We start from the raw sequence: 21,044 nt of genomic DNA, 5'->3' as shown, positions 1-21,044 counted from the left end.
ATCTGTAAAACTCTGCGGTTTGCACCCGGTTTCACTGAGCCAGTGAAAAAAACAACTGAAGTTAAGTTTCACATCAAAAGCCACAGATGGTTGCAAAGATATGAAGTAAACCTGTTTGTAATGCAACCTGTAAGACAAGTTGAAATGCACATGTAAGCACACTAGCCCTTTTCATTTAGTTATTTAGTTATTTAGGCACAAAAACTATACAATTCATGATGGTGAAGTCATTTCAGGGGGCTCCTTTAAAAGTATTAGGAAGCAGATTTTGTGTCATTTTAGGCCCAATATTCATGATTCAGAAGGCTGAAGTGGAAAGAAATAAAGCCTCCATGTCACAAACACAGAATGGAGAGATGAGGACAGTAGTTTGATAGTTAATTCAAACCAATACAATAAAATGAAAAAAATATATTGAATAAATTGTAAAAAAAAAACTACAATCACACCAAGTGCCAGACAGTTGTAGTTTGATGAAGTGCTTTAATTTTAATTTGTTTTTTCCTCTTTATTACTATATGCCAAAAACAGCGCACTAACATTTAATTGGATATTTTAGAGAAATTAAAAAAAAAAAACATTAGACAAACTCTAGTCATATAGTTACCTCAAGTCTCGAGAAAAGGCACATCAACCTGTTTAGTTGGAATTAAATCGGAATTCTTGTGTTGTTTGAAAAATGAAATTGTTCTCATTGTTAAAGCAGAGGAATGAAACGTTCATATCGGTAGTCTTCTATATCCTTCCCCAAAAATAACTGGATATGAGTCATGTTTGACTAAGAAATCCAGTCACCATGTCACAGGGGCTTCACAATTTGACTGACACACACAAAAACACACCTCTTCACGTCAATAGCTTCGCTTCTATGTGGATGCGTTGCTTCATAAAACAACTAATGAAAACGTCAATTGCCTCGTAAATAACTCACTCAGAGCGTGTCTTTGCGCTTGATGAACATTAACTAATTCCACTCACTCCCTTCAGCATGAATTTTTGAGCAACTCTGAGTCAGTGTTTAAAATTTCCTGGTAGTTGGAGGCGGCCTGGCGGACAAATGTGTGGTACACATGAGCTTTACTTTGCTGCAGTCAGGGGGCCATGGGCCAGATGTATTAATAATCTATATAACTATTTATATATAGATATACATGTATCCGAATTTGGGGAGGGCCGTATTCGGGAGTGTGAAACAAGCATGTTAGATTGATAGGACTGGTTTCTACTCGTCTTTATCATCATCACCACAACATTAAAACAAATACATCCAAATTAATGTCTAAATCAACCAGTAAAAAAAAGCGTCTCATCTATATTTGAAAATATTAGATATATTTTACAAACGATATCTCAACAAGTCCCCAAAAGCAGCAACAGTAAGAGAACAACTCCGAAGTCAAAAAAAATAATGAAATAAAAAAAAGTGCAACCTTCGAAATCGACCATTTGAATGAAATCATTCCTACCGTGTCTTTCACATTTAATGTGGTTCTTCAACCAGTGTATTGAAAAGTGTTCATGTGTCTCAGAGCAAAATTACATCTACTGCAGTTCTTTCCACAGGTAAATTTAAGTCCTTATATAATGTGCTCCTGGATCTCTGTAGACAAAGTCTATAGCATTTCCAGGAGAGGCTCAATTGCCTTATTCATCGTGGGTCATTTGAGACGGCAGGTCTTTTTATAACTTGACCTGAAAAGAGGTATCCTCCCAAGTGAGTACAAGGTGTTCCTCCCGGGGCGAAGCCTGCTACGGGAAGCCGGCGACTCAGTGATGCCGTTTGTCTGGCGCTCACTGCTTTTTACCTCCAGGCTGCGTCGCCGTCTCTTTGTCAAACTCGGTCAGGCAGCAGTAGAGCAGCTTCTGGCTCAGCACGGTGATGAAGCCTGAAAACAAGAGCAAGGGGGACGGTGAGGATACTCACAGTCAAAATGTGAGAATCTGTCATGAATCCAGCTGGATTAAAAACAGATCATGCTGCAGGGCTATGCAGTGAGATATATCTCTTACCATTTAATTTGCTCAGGATTTTGGGCCTCCTCTCCTCAGGCAGGTAAATGGCCACGTAATAGATGGGAATCCCAGAGAGTGCGATGCCTATCCCTATCAGGGAATTGATGGTGTCTCCGTACAGGGGAACAATGACCAAGAACAAGCTACACATACAGTAGATGGCGGGGAAGATCAAGGACAGCTGTGGAGAGAGGAAGATTTATATAAACAACTTTGTTAATATGACCTATTTAAAAAAAAAAAAAAAAATTTTTCCTATGCTTTTTGACTTGATTGGATTTGTGACTGTCAAAGTCCTGATTCAGAGAAAAACTCATGCTACAAACACCACGAGAGGACTTTCTAATGCAGTAGGAAAATCTGTGCTGGGGCTAAACTTTCTTATTTAAAAGAAAAAACAAAAACATTCCCAAATCTTCATGAGAATATGGATTCTTATTTCTTTGCTATAATCTCTTTCAAATCTGTGTTTTTCCGCTCCTAATGTGTTGGAATATTCTGAAATAAAGAGGTACTGTTAATCCATAGCAAAACCTTAATTGGCCAGAAAGTACACTAAAAATCAGTTTGTAAATGCCAATATTGAGTAATAGTGTCATCACAAGGTTCTCAGAGCTGCTTCGATTCTTCTTCTTCTTCTTTCGGCTTTTCCCGTTAGGGGTCGCCACAGCGAGTCAACTTTCTCCATCTAACCCTATTCTCTGTATCTTCCTCTCTCACACCAGCTACTTTCATATCCTCTCTCACTACGTCCATAAATCTTCTCTTTGGTCTTCCTCGAGACCTCTTGCCTGGCAGCTCCAATTCCAGCATCCGTCTACCAATATATTCACTATCTCTTCTCTGTACATGACCGAACCATCTCAGTCTGGCTTCTCTGACCTTCTCTCCAAAACATCGAACATGTGCCGTCCCTCTGATAGATTCATTCCTGATCCTATCCATCCTGGTCACTCCCAAAGAGAACCTCAACATCTTCATCTCTGCAACCTCTAGTTCTGCCTGCTGTCTTTTGGTCATTGTAACAGTTTCTAGTCCATACATCATCGCTGGTCTCACCACTGTCTTGTACACCTTTCCTTTTATTCTGGCCGATAGTCTTCTATCACATAGTACCCCTGACACTTTTCTCCACCCATTCCAACCTGCTTGGACCCGTCTCTTCACCTCTTTTCCGCACTCTCCGTTGCTCTGGAGAGCTGCTTCGATTACACGTTGATACTTTTTAAAACCTTTTTTTTTTTTATATTTGCCTTTAAAAAAAAGAGTAGCAAAAAATTACAATATGTGTAGATTATATAAGGATTCAAGGGGTCAAGATTAATTTGTAATCTGATTAACTGTGAATGTCAAAAATTAAAAAGTTCAGAGCAAATGTACTTAAGCATTGTGTGCATGTGTGTGCGTGAGCACATTAATTTGTGGATGACATCATCAGATTTCAAAATTCCATTGGGATTAAACAAACTGGAAATACGGGTGAAATTATCAAAATAATCATCATATTGTTATCAGGTCTTACAGTTGTGATGTGGTTCACAGACAAAACACAAAAAATTGTTCTAGATAAATTGTAATACAGCTGAAACTAACATCACCGTTATCACTGCAATCTTGTATATTAATTATAATATTAGATCACAAAATTGTAATTGCAACTCATATTACTCGCATTTCCGATATTCTCTGATTTGTTTCTACTTTTTTCTCAATCTTTTATAAAAAAAAAATGTAATATTACATTATATTACATTAAATTACTTTTGGCAGACGCTTTTATCCAAACCGACTTACAATAGTAAGTCATATAGTATAGTATACATATACATATAGTAATATATGTATAAATAATGAAAAAAAAAAACTACCTTTACAGGCCTGTATCTGTCTGGCTGGGTGACTCGCAGGTAGATGAGTCCGGCCACAGACAGACCCACGTAGAGCCAGTAGCTGAAGCTGAAATAGTTGATAAGCTGGAACACGTCTTCCACACACAGAAAGATGAGTCCCATTAAGCCCTGAAAACAAATGGCACATTTGACAATCTGTGCTCCTGAGGGTGATGTTCATATAATAAGATCTGAGGCGCTTGACATCAATTTGTCCTGCAACAGTGAAGCTCCTCACATTGAACAGCAGTGCAGGTATGGGTGTGTAGCGCTCCAGGTGGATCAGACTGAGACTGTTCGGGAGGTGACCTTCTCTTGCCCCGACGAAAAACAGCCTGAGAACACGAGAGGGTGAGGGACATGTGTGTGTGTGTGTGTGTGTGTGTGTGTGTTGCTGGCTTCATGATGCAGTGAACATTAAGTTATGAACCTGTGCAATATTTAATTGTTACCGTGACGCAGCGATGATAGAGGCGTTGAGTCCTCCGTAGCAGGACATGGCCACCGAAACGGGGATGATCCAGCTGAACGGGCCCAGGACCGCGTTCCCAAATGTCTGCAGGATGAGATTCACACAAAGTTCTCACGCCTCTGGGTCAGGAAACCCGTCCAGAATTTAAAAACACTATTATGGCCGCCAGACACGATATAACTAAATGTAGTATCTACAATTTTTTTTTATATAAAAATGATTTTCCATGCAGGACTATATTTAACAGCGGAGTGACTCGTCTATCTTAAGCTGTGTGAGACTCACCACAGCCACAGCGTCACTGTCCAACAGAGACGCCATGTCCAGCACTACATAGTACGCCACATTGGTCAGGAGGTAAATGATGGTCACTATGGGCATGGAAATGGCAATAGCCAGAGGCAGATTCCTGCAGCCAGAAAGGAGGGACACACACACACACACACACACACACACACAGATGTGAATTATTTACCGCAAAGCTCAAGAAAACTGACCACTGGAGACGTGTTTTCCCTTGAGTGACTTGAAGACAGAAAATGTTATGGTGGAGAGCTTTTTTTTTTTCCTCTAAATCACAGTTTTTCTTATAAATGGGGTTTATTTTATATTGCTGGAAACAACGGCAACATATTCAAGCTGAGTTACGGTGCAGGGAAAAGAGGAAGGAGAAGGAGGACAAGAGTCACAGAAGCTGTAGGAGTGTTTCTTTACCCTTGCTGACCTCCTGTGGAATGGCCCGGAGGATCCAGCCACTGATAAAATTGTCTTTTTCATGTGTGTCAAAAACAAAAATTGAAAAAAAAAAAAAAAAGATTTATCAAAGAGATAAAGCAGATACAAGGTTTGGATCAATTGAATTTTTTTCCACGTTGTGCAGTCAGAGTGGGCTGCCACATGATCCGCCCTGATATTTTCATTTACATCTGATAAACACACTCTCCTCTGCATGTTTTTCATTTCAGGGTGAGGAACTTTTGCGTCTGTCTGCTTTTGAAAATTCCCATCTACCATGACATGAGCACAATTCCCACCTCCACACAGACAGTTCATTATTGTGCCACCAAAACTTTCAAAATGGGATTCCCATTCCTGAATGCACGCCATCTCCTCCAGCTTATATCTATCATATGAGTCAAAACGTAAAATTAAAGAAACAAACTCCTCTTCTTGTATGATTAGCAAAGGAAGATGTTATATTATTATGGTCATTCTGGATGCCTGCCATTGACCAGATTCTGTTTGGTTCTGGTGCTCTATCAACATCCACCCTGTTTATTGCCGAGCATCACGTATAACCATTGCGGCATTATTCTGGAAATCGAAAGAATACTTTGGCTTGAGTCATTCAACACTGCTGTCTCATCCTTAAACTAATTCGCAACTTTTCTTCCTCAAATTTCGTAATTACAAACTACTTTCTGTACAGTAATACTTTCTAGTTACATTGTCCGTGTGCTACAATGACGTTGTTGGAGGATATTGTTAAATGCTGGATATTTAGGGAAAAAAACAAAACAAAGATAAACACGAAATAAAATAGAATAAAATAAGAATTAAATAAAACTGCATATGAAAATAGCTGAAAACACCTGAACATTGAAGAAAAATACTTTATGAACTGTAGAAAAAAAGGAAATTGCAATGCAGATATTTCCCCTACATGCATTTTACATGCATGACAGACAAACAATCGACCAGCATCGTGACTCAGAGAAAATCTCTAATGGAGGAGCTGACAAACGCACGAGCAGATAAAGCAGCACTGACGTATTACCTCTCTGGATTCTCGATCTCCTCCGTGACAAAGTTCAGCGTGTCCCAACCCGAGTAGGAAAAGAGAGCGGAGTAGAGGGCGAGAGCGATGGCCCCGGGGTCAGTGGAGGAACCCTCGAACGGATTCTCCAAGCTCTCTGTTTCTCCTACTCACACACACACACAAACACAAACACAAACACACACACACAGGTTGGGATTTAAACCACATGAGGTATATTTCACAGTACGTCAGTTTCTTTTGTCAATTCTTTGGTGCTCACCGTGAGATATTTTCAAGAGTCCCACTATTATGATGAGAAGGAGTGCTGCGAGTTTGGTGTAGGTGAAGATGTCCTGGACCAGGGTCCCCCATTTAACGTAGGCACAGTTGATGAAGATGAGCATGCCTGGGTGAACCAGTGGAATTGGATTATGTACGAAGGGCTGATGAAGCAAATCATCTCTTTGCATTCTACATTTGGATGTTTAAAACTGAGATCCTAAAACAAAAAATGGATGGAAAGTGGTATACCAAAATAGTTTTTCATGGTATTTATTTGCCATCTGAATATATGAGGCTACTTTGTATTTCTACTTAATTTCTTTCATTCAAAATCTCTGTCTCATCACATTTATTTGGCATATTGTTCTACTTTTTAGATGGAGAATCTTCCAAAAAGAATGATCTCTGATAATCTATTAACATTTTCTCGATCCTTTTTTTCTTTTGTATATATAATTCACATTTTTCTTTAATTTACAGTATAAACTATATCAAAACATACAATTCACTTAAAGTTTATATGAATGTATATCATATAACATGAAGCATTGTATCTAAATAAGGGTATTTGAAAATGGATAGATTTTGCTTTTAATTCTTGGTTTTCAGTTCAGGACTATTTCTTGTAAATGATTAATTTTCGACCAAAAAATTGCAATATTTACTCAAGTAATGGATTAGAAGTATGTGGTCCCCCACTATTAAACAGCGCATGATGTTTCCATGGCCACCACATTAGTAAAAACGATCTCCTGTGACACGTGGCTCACGTGTTTGCGTGTGGCCTCTGCTGCCCAAATAACATTTCTGCCATGACATTCCCAGCAGCCAGGCTGACTATCGTGGCATCTTAGGCAGTCCAACAGCAGCGGGCCACAGATCAGTTTGGTGTGATTAGATACATGACAGTGCACTAAAACTTCTCCACCTCTTATTTGAGCCCGTCTCAGCATTTTTGGGTTGAACTGGACTGCTGGAAAATCAAGAGTGTGATGCATCACTGAGTCACCAGCCGAAGGGCTTCAGTGTGAAAGTAGGGTAAAGTGCAGGGGGTCTGGATCTTGCAGGTGGAGTGTCAGCCTATACTTTAGCTATATTTGTTATAAATAGATATAAATCAAGATTAAATAATTAATTTTCTGTCCCCCCAATATCCAGTAAATTGACTTTACTGTTTTTCCATTGAGGGTTTGAAATTTATCAAAAGGAATTAGCCAACACATTTGAAAAGATTTGAAGAAACAATCTTTTTTTCTTTGAAAATAAATACTGACACTTTTTTTTTTCAAATACCTGTAAGATTCAAACACGTGAGAGGACAATGGGAAGCAAAATGCCTTGAAAACCCTTCACACAGTGAGCTTTAAGTTATATTATACATTATATTCTGTATGCAGAAATCAGATTTTGAAAAGTTATTGGCAGTGCAATCAACCTTTTCTGCACAAGTGGTAATATTACTGAAATTCATGGAAAACTATTTTGAGGGGTCTAATGAGGCAGGCTCATCTCGCAATCGGACACAAGAGTTTTCCTTACAGAGGCAGGCTGCGGCAATGAGCCGCACAGCGTCGTACGGGGGTTGGCAGGTGGGATAAAAAGCCTCCACCAGGTAGTTGGCGAAGGTGAGGGAAATGACAGCCTGGCTGGCCGGTTCAATCAGCAGGATGGACGTCCACAGGCGGATGAAGGCCAGGAACCCACCGAAGGACTCCAGGATGTAGGCATAACTGGCTCCGGATTTGGTGATGGTGGTGCCCAGTTCGGCATAGCACAAAGCCCCGAACACGGAGAAGATGCCCCCGAGAGCCCAGATCAGCAAGGAGAGCCCGTAAGAGGCGCTGTGCATCAGGACCCCCTTCGGCGAGACAAAGATCCCGGATCCAATCATGTTCCCGACGATGAGACAAATGCCATTGATGAGGGAGATTTCTCTCTTCATCTGCACTTTCTCCACCTTCTCTCCCTTCGAAGCCTTTAAATCCTCATCGGATGGCAGTCGGGACGCTGGGCACAACGTCTGGGACATGACCCCCATCTTATGCCTTATATCCCCCCCCTTTCGTCAAACTGTGCATAGGGGAGATCATAGATAAAAAGGATTAAAATGGTATTCCTCCAAACAAATTTAGCCCAATTATTTTTCTTCTTTTTAAAAAAAATAACTGGAGTGACTCTTAACTGCCTGCCAAGTTGCCAGGTCATAGATGTTGCTCAAACTCCTACAAAGGCGCTCTAAAATTACATTTATCTCCACAGTTCACTCTTACACATGTACAATTGATTCACAAAGAGATGAGAAGAAAATGAAACATCCAAAAAAAAAAAAAAAGCGGGCTTACGAAATTGTAGCTGACGTTATCTCTGAAACCTCCTCTTTCTCAGATCAGGCTTGCTCCTTCACCCCAGGGTGTGAGGCATTGGTAAAATTACATTTGAGTGGTAGCAACGAGACGATTGGTGTCGCAATCTCTGCCACCCGGCGCAACTGGGGACGGGTGTTTTTCCAGCACCGCACGACGCGAACTCTCGTGTTCCCCCTCCGTGCTATTTTGAGAAACAAGCAGACCTCTTCCCTGCCCCCAGGGAGCCCTCAGCAGCAAAGGCAGAAAGAGTTTGAGCTGCTTCTGGGTCAACACACAACATATTCAGTCCGTACAGTGAGATTTATATCAACATTATACCCTGATTAAAGATGCATTCATGCCAAGCCAAATACAAATTCCTTTATGAATTCACGAGTTATGTGTGCACCTTTAAATAAAGAAAAAGGATATGTGAGACAAAGCAGGAAGCCATTACTAAAACATGACAGTTCCCATTTTAATGGAGTTTAAATACAATATATGGAAAATAAAACAAAAAAAAAGAACACATCAAATTTCTTTTAAAAAACACAGCTAACCACCAACTGAACATGATGTGGTGAATCATATTACTTGATTATATGTTATTAAATGGCCACTGAATAATGCCAGTATTAGAGAAGCTGAATGTATAAATACAAAAAAAAAATATATAGAAGATCACAGAGAAAACGAGAAAATAAAGTGAAATAGCAGTAAAAAATACAATACAACATATTTAAAGCATCAAAGCTTATTGTGTTTTTGTTAGTCAAAATTGCTTGATATGTGTGTCAGAGGCTTTTGCATGCTAACTATATCATCGTATAGTTGAGGCCAAAAGCAGAATACGAGGCACGATTATCAGACAAGGCAGCACGAGTCCAACAATATGAAAGACCATCTGCTCATTGACATTTTAAATTATGTTTCGTATCTTCTAACAATGTGTTTTACGGTAATTACCAGCCCTGGCCGACTTCCTGCTAGGTTGTGTATCCTGTGATTCGGGGGGCGTTAGGTTAATTCATAAATGAAAAGGACCAGAAACACTGTTGAACCGGGGTGAATTTATGTACAGGCTACTATAGTTTAATACGAGCACCCATTTAGAGGAAGTGAAGGCAGCGATGACGACAGCTATACTTTTATACAAAAACAAAACCTTATATGTAAGTAAAAATTGAAGAAATTCACTTATTGAAACTTTGTGAAAGCAACTTCAATCTTTAGAAAAAAAAAAAAAAAAAAGAAACACGAATATGTATGATGATGACTTCCGGGAAGGCGAACTCCATATTTTAGCTCTTTCAAAAACAAGTTTTTATCAACTGATAGTGAAAATAAATAAAAACAGTCAAATGCACAGGAGTAAAAGAAAAACTGAGGGTGTCAAGTGAATTTCGGAAGTGTAAATCTCTTGAAACTTAATGGCACTGTGTTTTGGCACAACTTGTACAACATCTACATGTACGGATATAGACCGGGAAAGCCCTTTGCCTTTGAAAGTACATAAAGTGGTGCTCCGGTTCTAAGTGAATCTTGTGTGCTCTCTCTTGTGGAATGATATAACACAGGTGTGGTTGTTATTCTGAGCACATCAAGCGGCACTGCTACAGTAGGAAAGGTTGCTGCCCAAACTGTCCAATGAACAGACAGGCTGACACTTTGTTGCAAACACACTGGAGGCAGCGGTTCAACTCAAGGCGAGGAAGGATCGGTAAATATGTTCATAGAAGACCTGTGATGGTTGATCTCTTTACAGTGACAAAACTACTTTACAAGCATTATTTTTTGTAGTTCTGTTTAACAGCAGCAGTCTTTTGACAATTTAAGAGGTAAAATACAGGATGCTCACTGTTCAGGTTTGTTCCAATTATGGCAATAAGAAATAAATAAGAAAACTTAGCAACCCCATTATCCTGCATCAATATCACACGGCGAACTCAGCTGTCAGTCAGTTGAAATAACGGTTAACTCGGTTTTCTGGTGACGTACCAGCGTATTCCCGGTAAGCTGTCTCTTTACGACACACTGATCACCCATCGGGATGCGGGAGGAGAGTCTGTGGCTTAACACTCAAGGAGATTGTGCTTATTACATTGTGGCTCCTCTACTTTGAAACTAGTTTCACAAAAAAAAAAGCACCTGGTGACATTTTCAAATAGCTGCTCATGATCTATTTCTTTAGACTAACTGTTAAGGGGAAGAGTTTTAGATTTTCTGATTTCAATTAAATTTTGTTTAATGTAAATATGTATGCCTATGATTTGTTGCAGCTGTGATTTTTTTGGAGGCTGTATAAATAAGTTATTTACATATTTCCCTCTGGGGTTCATAGGGTTCGTATAGGTATAAGTATCAGACCATTTTTTTTTATCTGCATTTCCCCTTGTACATGCACACAGTCCTCTGGCAACTGATATAAACCAAGCGTTTTGAGAAATACACACAATAACACGCACAGCATAAAACATGATTCTACATACCTCTTGCACTATGTATAGTGTCAAAAAGAAAAATAATGTAGCAAAAAATGACGCACTCCACTGACTGGCCTGACTGCATTGGAAAATTGTAAATAAAAACACCAACTCAGTCTGAATCTTTTGTTTCTGATTTAACAGGGGAAAAAGTTAACTCTGATTCTACCCCGCCGTAGATTCCCTCTAGAGGCTGTTGCTTCACTTTGACACCTGTGACTGTTTTCGCAGAACCTGCCATTCTTCTTGTCCTACAGGAAGACTAGCAGGATTCATGATGGCAATCTCGATGTCAATGGAGCCACCGAAACTTAACCGTAGAGTCCAATTGGCACAGTTTATCATCTAGACCATTTCCAGCAGGTGGAGGGCTACATGTTCATAGGAATGTTGCAGGATATTGTCACTGAAGGTCGGCTGGAGATCATGCTAGTGTTTGGGCTAGGCAGGCCGATCTCGGCCGGGTATGGCTGCAGGCCCATCTGCTTGTTGTCGTGGAGCTTACGGACCACGATGCGGCAGAAGTCCTCGCTGTGGCGGAAGCCGGTGTCCAGGAGCTGGCGGACCTTGGCGGAGCGAGTGAGCTGGTTGACCACCAGCTCATAATCCTCCCGCATCAGCATGGAGCGGGCGAGCAGGGCATCCAGGCTCTGGTTTAGGCAGGCTTCTGTCATCTGTGCCACGATCTCCTCACGCCGTACCGCGATCCACTGGATGATGGGGCCTTGAGACGGGACTAAGTGTTCCAAAGAAGGGCAACAATGTGCTGCGCGGAAGGAAAGCACGGAAAAGGTTGTGTAAAAAATATGAAATTATTAAGTTGGAATGAACAAATGATGTTTCATAGAGTAAGGACTCACCAGCTTGGGCGCCTTGGGGCTGAGCCTTGGTATTGAGAGCCAGATTATCTAGTCGTGTCTCACACTCTGTCACTGGCAGGTCAGATTTGACAGGTATGTTCAAATTGTGCATGGGCGTGGCACTCTGGTAGCCATTCAGATTATTTAGAGTGCACTGGTCTTTCAGCGACTCGGGCATTTCCAACGAAGGAGCAATGAAGGAAAGTGGGAGCCCTACAACAGGGAACGTATAACGTATACTTAGTAAGTATAATTTCAAAAGATGCAAAGCGAACTGTCTTATCGTTCTATTTTATATCACTGGTGTGACAAAGTGTGGTTCACATGGGCAGATACCCGCTATAGAACAGTATAGAATATTCCTTTAATCACCCACAGTTGGGAAAATTCAATTAACACACAGCAGAAAGTAAATAAGATATACAAATATCAGAAAGAAATATGAAAATATAAAATGGAAAATTCAATTAACACACAGCAGAAAGTAAATAAGATATACAAATATCAGAAAGAAATATGAAAATATAAAATGGACAAGAAACAAAAATAAATAATGTGAATATATATAAATATAATATAATATGATCAATATAATTAATATGTAAACAGTATCAGCATGTGTAAAGGTGGTGACTAGCGACATGAAACAATACTTACACTAGCAACACCTATGGATGTCTGAGTTAATGGGTGAGTGAGTGAATAAAAGAATGAATGAAAAGGAGTCTATTAAGCGCAGCAGAGCTGGGTGTTAAACAGCCATACAGCAGCTGGAAGGAAAGACCTGTGAAATCTCTCCTTCATACATGTATTTATAATTATATTAGCTGAAATCTTGACAGCTTGGAAGTGCTCCAAGTATCCAAATGATCCCTCGATAATTTTTTTCTAATGAGCCAACAATTATCCTTGTATTACCTTTGGAGGGTGCTGCATTACTGCTGGTGAGGGCGCCTGGCAGTGATATTTCTGTATCTTGGGAGGAACAAGAGCCCGAGGGGGAGCTCTCCTGTTGCAAAACATCGATGATTAATCAACATCTCTTTGCACAGAGTTCAATTGACGATTCCATGCCTAAAAACCCTCAGTGACCTAAAGGTATAATAGATGTAGCTGAGGATCTGTAGATACTGACCGACCGGGAGCTGTGCGTGTCCTTAAGCGTATTGAGGGACCCCTCGTCACTCCCACTTTCACACATTGGTTGGGCTTGACACCTGCCCGATTGCCGTATCAACTGTTGCGGGAGAAAGAGTTTGTGAACGAGGGAACTAATCATACTCACAGTGACAATAATTCAACGATGAGCAAACACTTGGGTGATGTGATAAATCCGAATTGCCAGAATAGAAGTCCATATAACTTGCCAGGCCACCGACATGGTGATAAATGGATTTTACAAAATAAATGAAAGCGATTCTTAAATGACTGAACACATAAATAAATAAAAACATCAAAAGCAACAACAGTAAAAGCACAACTCTTGCGTAAAAAGTAAAAGAAATGATGATGACTTTTTAAAAATGTTAAGACATTAAAAAAAAAACTTCTGTCCTGTAACCTGTGTGTAAAGCGTAACGCAGTCATGCTATATGTTACCACAGTAATGTACCACAGAGCTGTGAGCAACCCACTCACTGAACTGTCTGCATAAAAAGAAAATGAAAATAAGACCTTTTATGACTAACAACCAATTGACCAAATGGTGAACAAGTAAAATGGGGTTTATCATGAAGCAGCCATGCATCTCAATTTAACTTAACTTACAAAAGTAAAAAATATGTATTGGCAGCAGTTCTGCCAATATCATCTCTGCCAAATGCCCCAATATATCATCATTTCCTGTATTTCCTTGGCAACAGCAGTTTGGACATCTACTGTGCCCCAACTGTGCAGTGTACTGATGGCTGTACAATGCAAATTTATTTAGAATGATTACAGCTTACAGTTGATTCTGTTTCCTCATATAATGGCCTCAAATCCATACAAACACGATCATGCAGCCCATGCACTCACACACACACACACAAATGTACACACAGGCACGCACGCATGTACGCACACATACAGAAGCACACTATAAAAAAGCAGAAGGACACAAAATATGCTTGTGTGAAATTATGAAGTGAAAAAAAGACCTTCTCATTATTTCAATATCTAAATGAAAGTGCCCCATATTTTACACACTCATACATACATACACACACTCACACACACACACACACAAGCCACATTTCTGACATGTTCTCATGATCTGTTAAAACAAGTCATTCAAAATGGTAACATTGCACTGAGGCATCGAGGGGAACTTCTTCTCTCCCATGTACGCAACAATTTCGCAATGGCTGCTTACATTTCACTGAAGAAAAACAGCACCAGTGACAGCTGCAAACACACAACACTTTCTTAGATAAGTTGGCTCTTGTTCGATTTTTGGCGACAGGTCTGTACTGTATCGCTTCCAGTAACTCTTCCCCACAAAAAAAAAAAGTATAGCTTCCTGACGGTCCACATCATCATATTCACCATTTCTAGTGTATTGATAAAAGCAGGATCTTGGACTGACCTTTGACCTCTTGATCGCCAAAACTGCTTCCATGAAGTCAATTTCGTTGAAATTCCTCACCATGGGCTCTAGCTCTACCAAGCACTCTAAAGCAGCAAAGGAATGGTCATAGAATTACTGTTATTGCGAGGTTAAAAGGTAAGTATGTGTGGGAAGAATGGTATGGAGAGTATGCAGGTACTTCCCTTACTCTATGTTATATGATTCTTCAGATAAGCGATTTTGAGGATCGCCACATCAGTGATGTTTAACCGCACTCACCTAACCTTAACCCTAATAACCATGATTTTTTTTTTAATTCTTCAAAACTAGGGTCAATCATCTAGTGAACCAGAGCTCCAGTTGAAGCTCCAGCCTTAACTCTTACTCTGAACTATAATTAACAGTTATACAGTATTTGATCAATATATATATTACACAGTTCAACTCAGGACCACTGAGTTTTGCATTTTCTTTGTGACTGTTGGCATGAATGAATGGCGTTTCAGTGACATCGATACTGAAAAGGTCAGCAATGTGACAGGAAACTGACTGTTGCTGTGCACTCAGGATTGCACCCGGTCATGAGAAGTAATACTGGCTCACGAGAAATCATTCCAGACTGAGACAAAAAGTGAGTGATAAACAAAAATCTAGAGTCTTGAAAGTGACCCTGAGTCATCAGGCACGACTTTCTTCTTACTGAGAAAGGAAGGTCGTTCATCTGGGTTAGTGGTCCAGCCGCAAGTCATCAGGCAAATGAGGGTGTCTCTGCAGGGGATCTCCGCAGGCAGGCAGTCGAGGCTTGTGTCGGGGCGCCTTCCACGCAGCACACTGAACATTATCTGCATGGGGTTGGTCACCTCTGATACACACACAGGTAGCAATAAGCACGTCCAGTTGTGGATCAGAAAGCGGACATGAAGTCACTGTCAGACAACAATTACCTTCATAAGGGATCTGCCTGGATAGCACTTCCCACATTATGATGGCATAGCTGTTGAAAGGCAGGAAAGGCATTGCAGAACATTAGATTTCAGGTGATGACAAGTCATACACACACAGAGAGACAATTATGTCATCCTTCTGGTATTTCAGAGCTGAGGTACTTTCCAATATCTTCTCCAAACCAGAAAAACTGCTCAGAGGAGTGGCAAACCCAGTGGTATCAAAAACCTGGCTTGATTATGTATTGTCTTTCGTTGTTAATATTTAAATGGAAGCCATTATTAAAATCGACAGTATTCTGTCAAAGCTTACCTGACGGGAATGAGTTAAGACAACATTTGATTATCATGTATCAAGAATATAGATCATGTGCAAAGCCTGTGTACTATTTTGCTGCTATTTGCGCATTTTTCACATGCTGTGTCTTTGAGATTTGAGCCCTCACCTGTACATATCGTGCTTTACATCTGCCCGGCGGCTCTTGGATGGTTCGTACTCCTCGGGGGGCATGTAGATCACTGTGCCCCCCATTTCCGTGGTTTTGGACCCCGAGCCTTTACTGACAGACAGCTGCCGCCACTTTGAAAGACCAAAGTCTGCGATCTGGAGACAAGATCCGCAGAATGTCAACAAGGAATTATTGAAATAATCTGGACAATCTGGATTGTTGTAAAATCAAACAATAAAAAACACATTATCAAGCTGTAGAGGATTGTTTATGTCCACGTTGCGGCATACAATGTTTCAACTGGCTCTGCAAACTCACACCAGAGAAAGCACTGGGACATACAAACCTTAACGTGAAATTCACTATCCAGAAGAATATTCTGTGTCTTAAGGTCATGGTGTAACAGAGGGGGGTTCATGTTGTGAAGGAAATTGACCCCGAGGGCGATTTCATACAGGATCCTCAGTCGCAAAGGCCAGGCGAGCACAGGGTACATGTCCTTCTGCAGGCAGAGATGACACACTATGTGAGACCACTGCTATTGTTGGGGTGTGAGAGGAAAGTATAAACCGAGGTTTTATACTTTCCTTACGGTCACTATGTGGAAGCTGATTCAGCGATTCATGGAACCCCATTAGAAACTGGGATAACTGTTGCTATTTTTGGTTGACAACCGATCTAACCCAGGAAAATATGATCTGTTGTGTGATTATGGACAATTAATTGGAAGTAGAAACATTATAAGAAATTTCCAATAATTGGAGGATAGCTATTTTTGAATGTTTTTTTGGTTATTGCTGTTAATTTTCTGCTTTTAAAAAATAGCAAAGTAGCATGCAGTTACTCTTACCTAGCCAAGATTGAAATTTACAAAGAAATTATAATAGGCGTTTATTTTATAGATTTAATGGCATTTTTACCAAGTAAAAAAAATTACAACTACATATTTAAAGGCCAGATCGTGATACTAATCTTTTACTTTAATAGGAATGGGAAAATAATGCTGGAATTTCAGGAGATTGAAAGCCATGTCAAACCTGAAGTTTCAGCCCTGGAAACAAACCCTGCAAATCATGCAACTATGAGGTGACATAACATGACGCTACACAGCTACCTCGTGGAGCAACAGGTCCAGGGAGCCATTGCTCATGAATTCTGTGACGATGCAGAAGAACTCAGGCTCATTGCAGATGCCAAAGATCTGGATGATGTAGTTGAACCTGGCTTTGTGGAGGACCTCTGCCTCCTTTAGCAGGCAGTTTCTCTCTCTGAAACAAACATTGATACAGATCTTTACACACAACCTGATAAAAGAGATTATTGATATATGACACAAATAGAGTTAATTGGGGTTCAGCAAACGTTATTAGTATGATACTTTAGGATTAATTAGTGGTTAATGAGAGGGACCCAAGTGGAATGGTGAGGCTACAAGTAGTGGAGATAAAGAAGGTGGAGGATTTTTAATACTTAGGGCAAATAGTATGGAGCAGTGGAGAGTGTGGAAAAGATTTGAAGAAACGGGTTCAAGCAGGTTGGAACGGGTGAAGAAACGTGTCAGGGGTAATATGCAATAAAAGAATATCAGCCAGAATGAAAGGAAAGCTGTCGAAGACAGTCGTGAGATCAGCGATGCTGAACGGTTCAGAGGCAGTGGCGTTTATGAAAAGACGGGAAGCCGAGCTGGAAGTGGCAGAGAAGAAGATGTTGAGGTTCTCTTGGGGAATGACGAGGATGGATAGTGTCAGGAATGAGTCGATCGGAGGAAAAGCACATATTAGATGTTTTGGAGTGAAGGTCAGAGAAGCCAGACTGAGATGGTTCGGTCATGTGCAGAAAAGGGTTGGTGAATACGTCGGTAGAATGATGCTGAGGTTGGAACTTCCAGGAAGACGAGCCTTGAGGATGACCAAAGAGAAGATTTATGCATGTAGTGAAAGAGGACATAAAGTTAGTTGGTTTGAAAGAAGGACACAGAGAATAGTACGACATAGAGAATATTGATTTGGTGTGATGATCCCTGAAAAGAAAAGACGAAAGGAAAAGAAGAAGTCTCTAAGGTTAATTGGACGGAAGATATTAAATACAGCGGAGCAAATACAAAACAATCCATCACTGGTTCAAAGAATGTCTGTATCCTTTACTTATGCAATATATCGAGCTACATTCATTTTACATTGAACCCTGAGATAAACAGTTTCATCATCTATCTGATTGTATCGGTTTATGGTCTTCATTCTTTAGATGACATTGATCATATCATTCTACTGCAATTCTATTCGGACTCAGTAGAAATGTCAGTACCTTTACTTAATAATACATAGTTTATACATAAAGCAGTCATGGTTTTGCTTTTTGGAAAATAAATCTTGCCGGTAGTCAAAATGTTTGGAAGCTACAGATCTTGTTTGCATTTGCGGACATAAAGCAGGTTTCTCTTTAACCACAAGTACAGAAAGAAATGTTGTTGTATTTTGATTTAGATAAAAGTCCTCCATTTGAGTTGGTACATAAAATAGTAATTGTCATAGAGATATGTCATGTTATTAAGCAATGTAAGACGGTTATTAGGTAGTAATGCCCTGAGGTCCAGCATGATTCTTTACTTTCTGTTAAGAAGACTATTCTTAATAAAACCATCACATCTTTATTATTATATTGTCTGGAAACAAAGAACATTAATCAACACCAGTTGAGCTTGATAGATTTTTTTCTAATTAAAACTCTCTTACTGAGTTTTATTAATTCATTGAGATTTTACCCATTTTTTGGTGCTTCGACCATATCAATTCATAAAATATTATCAAATATCATCAATATGAACTGTTAATAGTGAGTGCCCAAGCTTTTATACAGTTGCTGCAAAAAAACGTATTAATGATAAGAACAATAGGTTTCGTTGCTATGTAATAAAATAATAAATGTGTATTTATTCATGCTCTTTCACAATCTGTCAGGTGTTATCACAAGGCATGTTTTTGTGACTTTTATAGTTTTACAGTTTATGATAGATAATAAGGACATGTATCATTTGATGGTATTTTGAGGCCCTTTTTAAGAAACATCATCACATCATCTGTCTCCAAACTTTGATTCATCATCAAGCCCTTTGGTGACCTCTCTTCGCTTGATAGTTGGGAAATATCACAATGCCACTTCATCTATATACTTAAGCCTTTCTCGAAATGTTCCACCCATCTGAATCAGCACAATGTGTAAACAAAGTATACACAGCACATATGGTCACAGATTTCAACACAAATTTCATCACAGAAATTAGTCTAATGAAATATTTGGATTCTGGTCACATCATGTAGCCAATGTTGTGTCGATCAGAATCCATACGACAGGATGTGAGTCTGTCTGCAACAAGCGCACATTATTTTTCATTTAATGTGTGTAGTAGGAAAGTTCATCCTTCTAAGTAACAACAGGAAGAAATTCAATGAACTCGACCGCCAACGGGGAGCCTGATCCCCCGTCGTCACGACAACGAAATCCACCTGTTATAGTGGCTTAACACCCAGCAGCATGTTTAAGACAAAACCCGCCTTGTATTATTACATGATCACATTTTCCCAGCGTCAATGAAAGTACCTTTCCCCGAACGGAGAATCCAGCTTCAGGCACTTGATGGCCACGGTCGTCCTCCAGTCGGAGTGCTGCGCCTTGAACACCGTGCCGAAGCCCCCTCTGCTCAGGTAGTACAGGTCGGTCAGTTTCTGGTAGGGGATCACCGGCAAGGTGCTGGTCAGACTCCCAATGTTCACACAGCCAGTAGCCGCCAGCGGCTCCATCGTTGTCATCGCGCCTTTTTACAGGAAGTGTTTGGCGATTTCCTATTAGCTCGTCTTGTCACAGAACGCAGGACTGTCTGCTCGGAGAACCTAACGGGGAAGAGACGCTCTTTTTGACACGCATGACATTATGCTAGCAGGCTAAGCTACAGTTAATGGAGCGGGAAGGGGAACGAGCGACCGGCTGAGATACTTCTAAAATGATTTTTTTTTTTACAGTTTTACTGTCCCTGCCACTTATCCGGCATAAGCGACCGATACGGGTATGTTGATGTGTCAATAGGCGGAGACAAATGAAAAACGAGGGTGCCAAGCTCCGCTGAGATTTAAGGCTGGCAGGTGGGTTTGTTGTTGCTAATGACGACACGCTTCCGGGTTACCAGAAGATGCGTTCACGCCCACGGTTTTCGCGAGTTTTCGATAATAAAACTTAGGGTTTTAGTACTATTCCCTCATTTGACGTCCCTCGGGGGGAGTTATACATAAAGTGCCCAAACATGCAGTGACATACCAAAGTACAGCTATCATGTGATGTGTTGGAGTTAGCCTAGTGTAGTTTCAGTTTCATTTGAGTATATCTACGCCCACAAGCTCAATCGGGAATTTCCCAAATGGTGGGATTTCCTACATTTCTTATACATCATCGTATTCATGTGACCATGTTTTATTGTTAACTATTAATAACGGCAATACAGGTCATGATGATCTCAATATCCCACTCGTTTCAAATTACTTTTACACTGATTTGTATGTTCTTTAATTTAACGGAGTCCTCCAGCTTATAGTGTCGCCCTCCATAGGCCTCCACATGAGTGCAAGTTTTTATTCAGGCTCCCTTTGTGGATTAAGGGGGAATAATTTTTGAGGGATTTTCCCTGACAGTCTTGCTTAAAAAAGTGTAAATATACTGCAGCATGTCTTAATTTAGCAGTTGATCAATGGGCAAGTTATGAAATATTCACCTAGGAGAGGCAGTGGCGAAAAAAACAAACAAACCTGAGACTTTTGTAAAACCTGCTGACATTGTGGTAAATTTGCATCCCGCTTTATGTAAGATTTAAGATTCAAAGATTCAAAGAGTTATTGTCAGAAGTACAGTGTGGAGACGTGTTTCCTGTGCAATGAAATTCTTACTTTGTTGTCCACACTGCATTTGGATATATAGACAATAAATAGTAAGTGTAAACATTGTTATAAATGTGA

At 40.1% G+C, this 21,044-nt stretch overlaps 2 protein-coding genes across 3 annotated transcripts; both read right to left on the bottom strand.

Moving 5' to 3' along the window:
* Positions 1-466: 466 nt before the first annotated feature.
* On the bottom strand, positions 467-8,914 carry LOC147219132 (Y+L amino acid transporter 2). 2 transcript variants are annotated; one of them, XM_086172436.1, is made up of 10 exons: positions 8,758-8,914; positions 7,955-8,485; positions 6,414-6,539; positions 6,152-6,296; positions 4,660-4,783; positions 4,355-4,458; positions 4,141-4,237; positions 3,882-4,031; positions 2,011-2,194; positions 467-1,886 (listed from the first exon to the last, which is right to left on the bottom strand). In XM_086172436.1, the coding sequence occupies exons 2-10, from the start codon at positions 8,451-8,453 to the stop codon at positions 1,792-1,794; spliced, it is 1,524 nt and encodes a 507-aa protein (XP_086028562.1). In that variant the 5' UTR covers positions 8,454-8,485; positions 8,758-8,914; the 3' UTR covers positions 467-1,791. The 2 variants fall into 2 exon arrangements, 1 of the variants encoding a protein (XP_086028562.1); XR_015108703.1 differs by lacking the exons at positions 467-1,886; positions 2,011-2,194 and having other exon boundaries at positions 4,003-4,031; positions 4,333-4,458.
* Positions 8,915-9,227: 313 nt separating this feature from the next.
* ripk2 (receptor-interacting serine-threonine kinase 2) lies at positions 9,228-20,310 on the bottom strand. The gene is made up of 11 exons (XM_086172423.1): positions 19,642-20,310; positions 17,159-17,312; positions 16,391-16,546; positions 16,042-16,199; positions 15,596-15,645; positions 15,352-15,513; positions 14,670-14,755; positions 13,239-13,340; positions 13,022-13,112; positions 12,104-12,316; positions 9,228-12,009 (listed from the first exon to the last, which is right to left on the bottom strand). The coding sequence occupies exons 1-11, from the start codon at positions 19,848-19,850 to the stop codon at positions 11,615-11,617; spliced, it is 1,776 nt and encodes a 591-aa protein (XP_086028549.1). The 5' UTR covers positions 19,851-20,310; the 3' UTR covers positions 9,228-11,614.
* Between the last annotated feature and the right edge of the window lie 734 nt (positions 20,311-21,044).

Source organism: Fistularia commersonii, chromosome 25, assembly GCF_037954325.1.
Source record: "Fistularia commersonii isolate RoL2024-O1a breed Wild chromosome 25, RoL_Fcom_v1.0, whole genome shotgun sequence".
Classification (NCBI taxonomy): Eukaryota; Metazoa; Chordata; class Actinopteri; order Syngnathiformes; family Fistulariidae; genus Fistularia; species Fistularia commersonii.
Note: the sequence above shows the minus strand (reverse complement) of the source record. Positions and strands in the feature narration are given on the sequence as shown.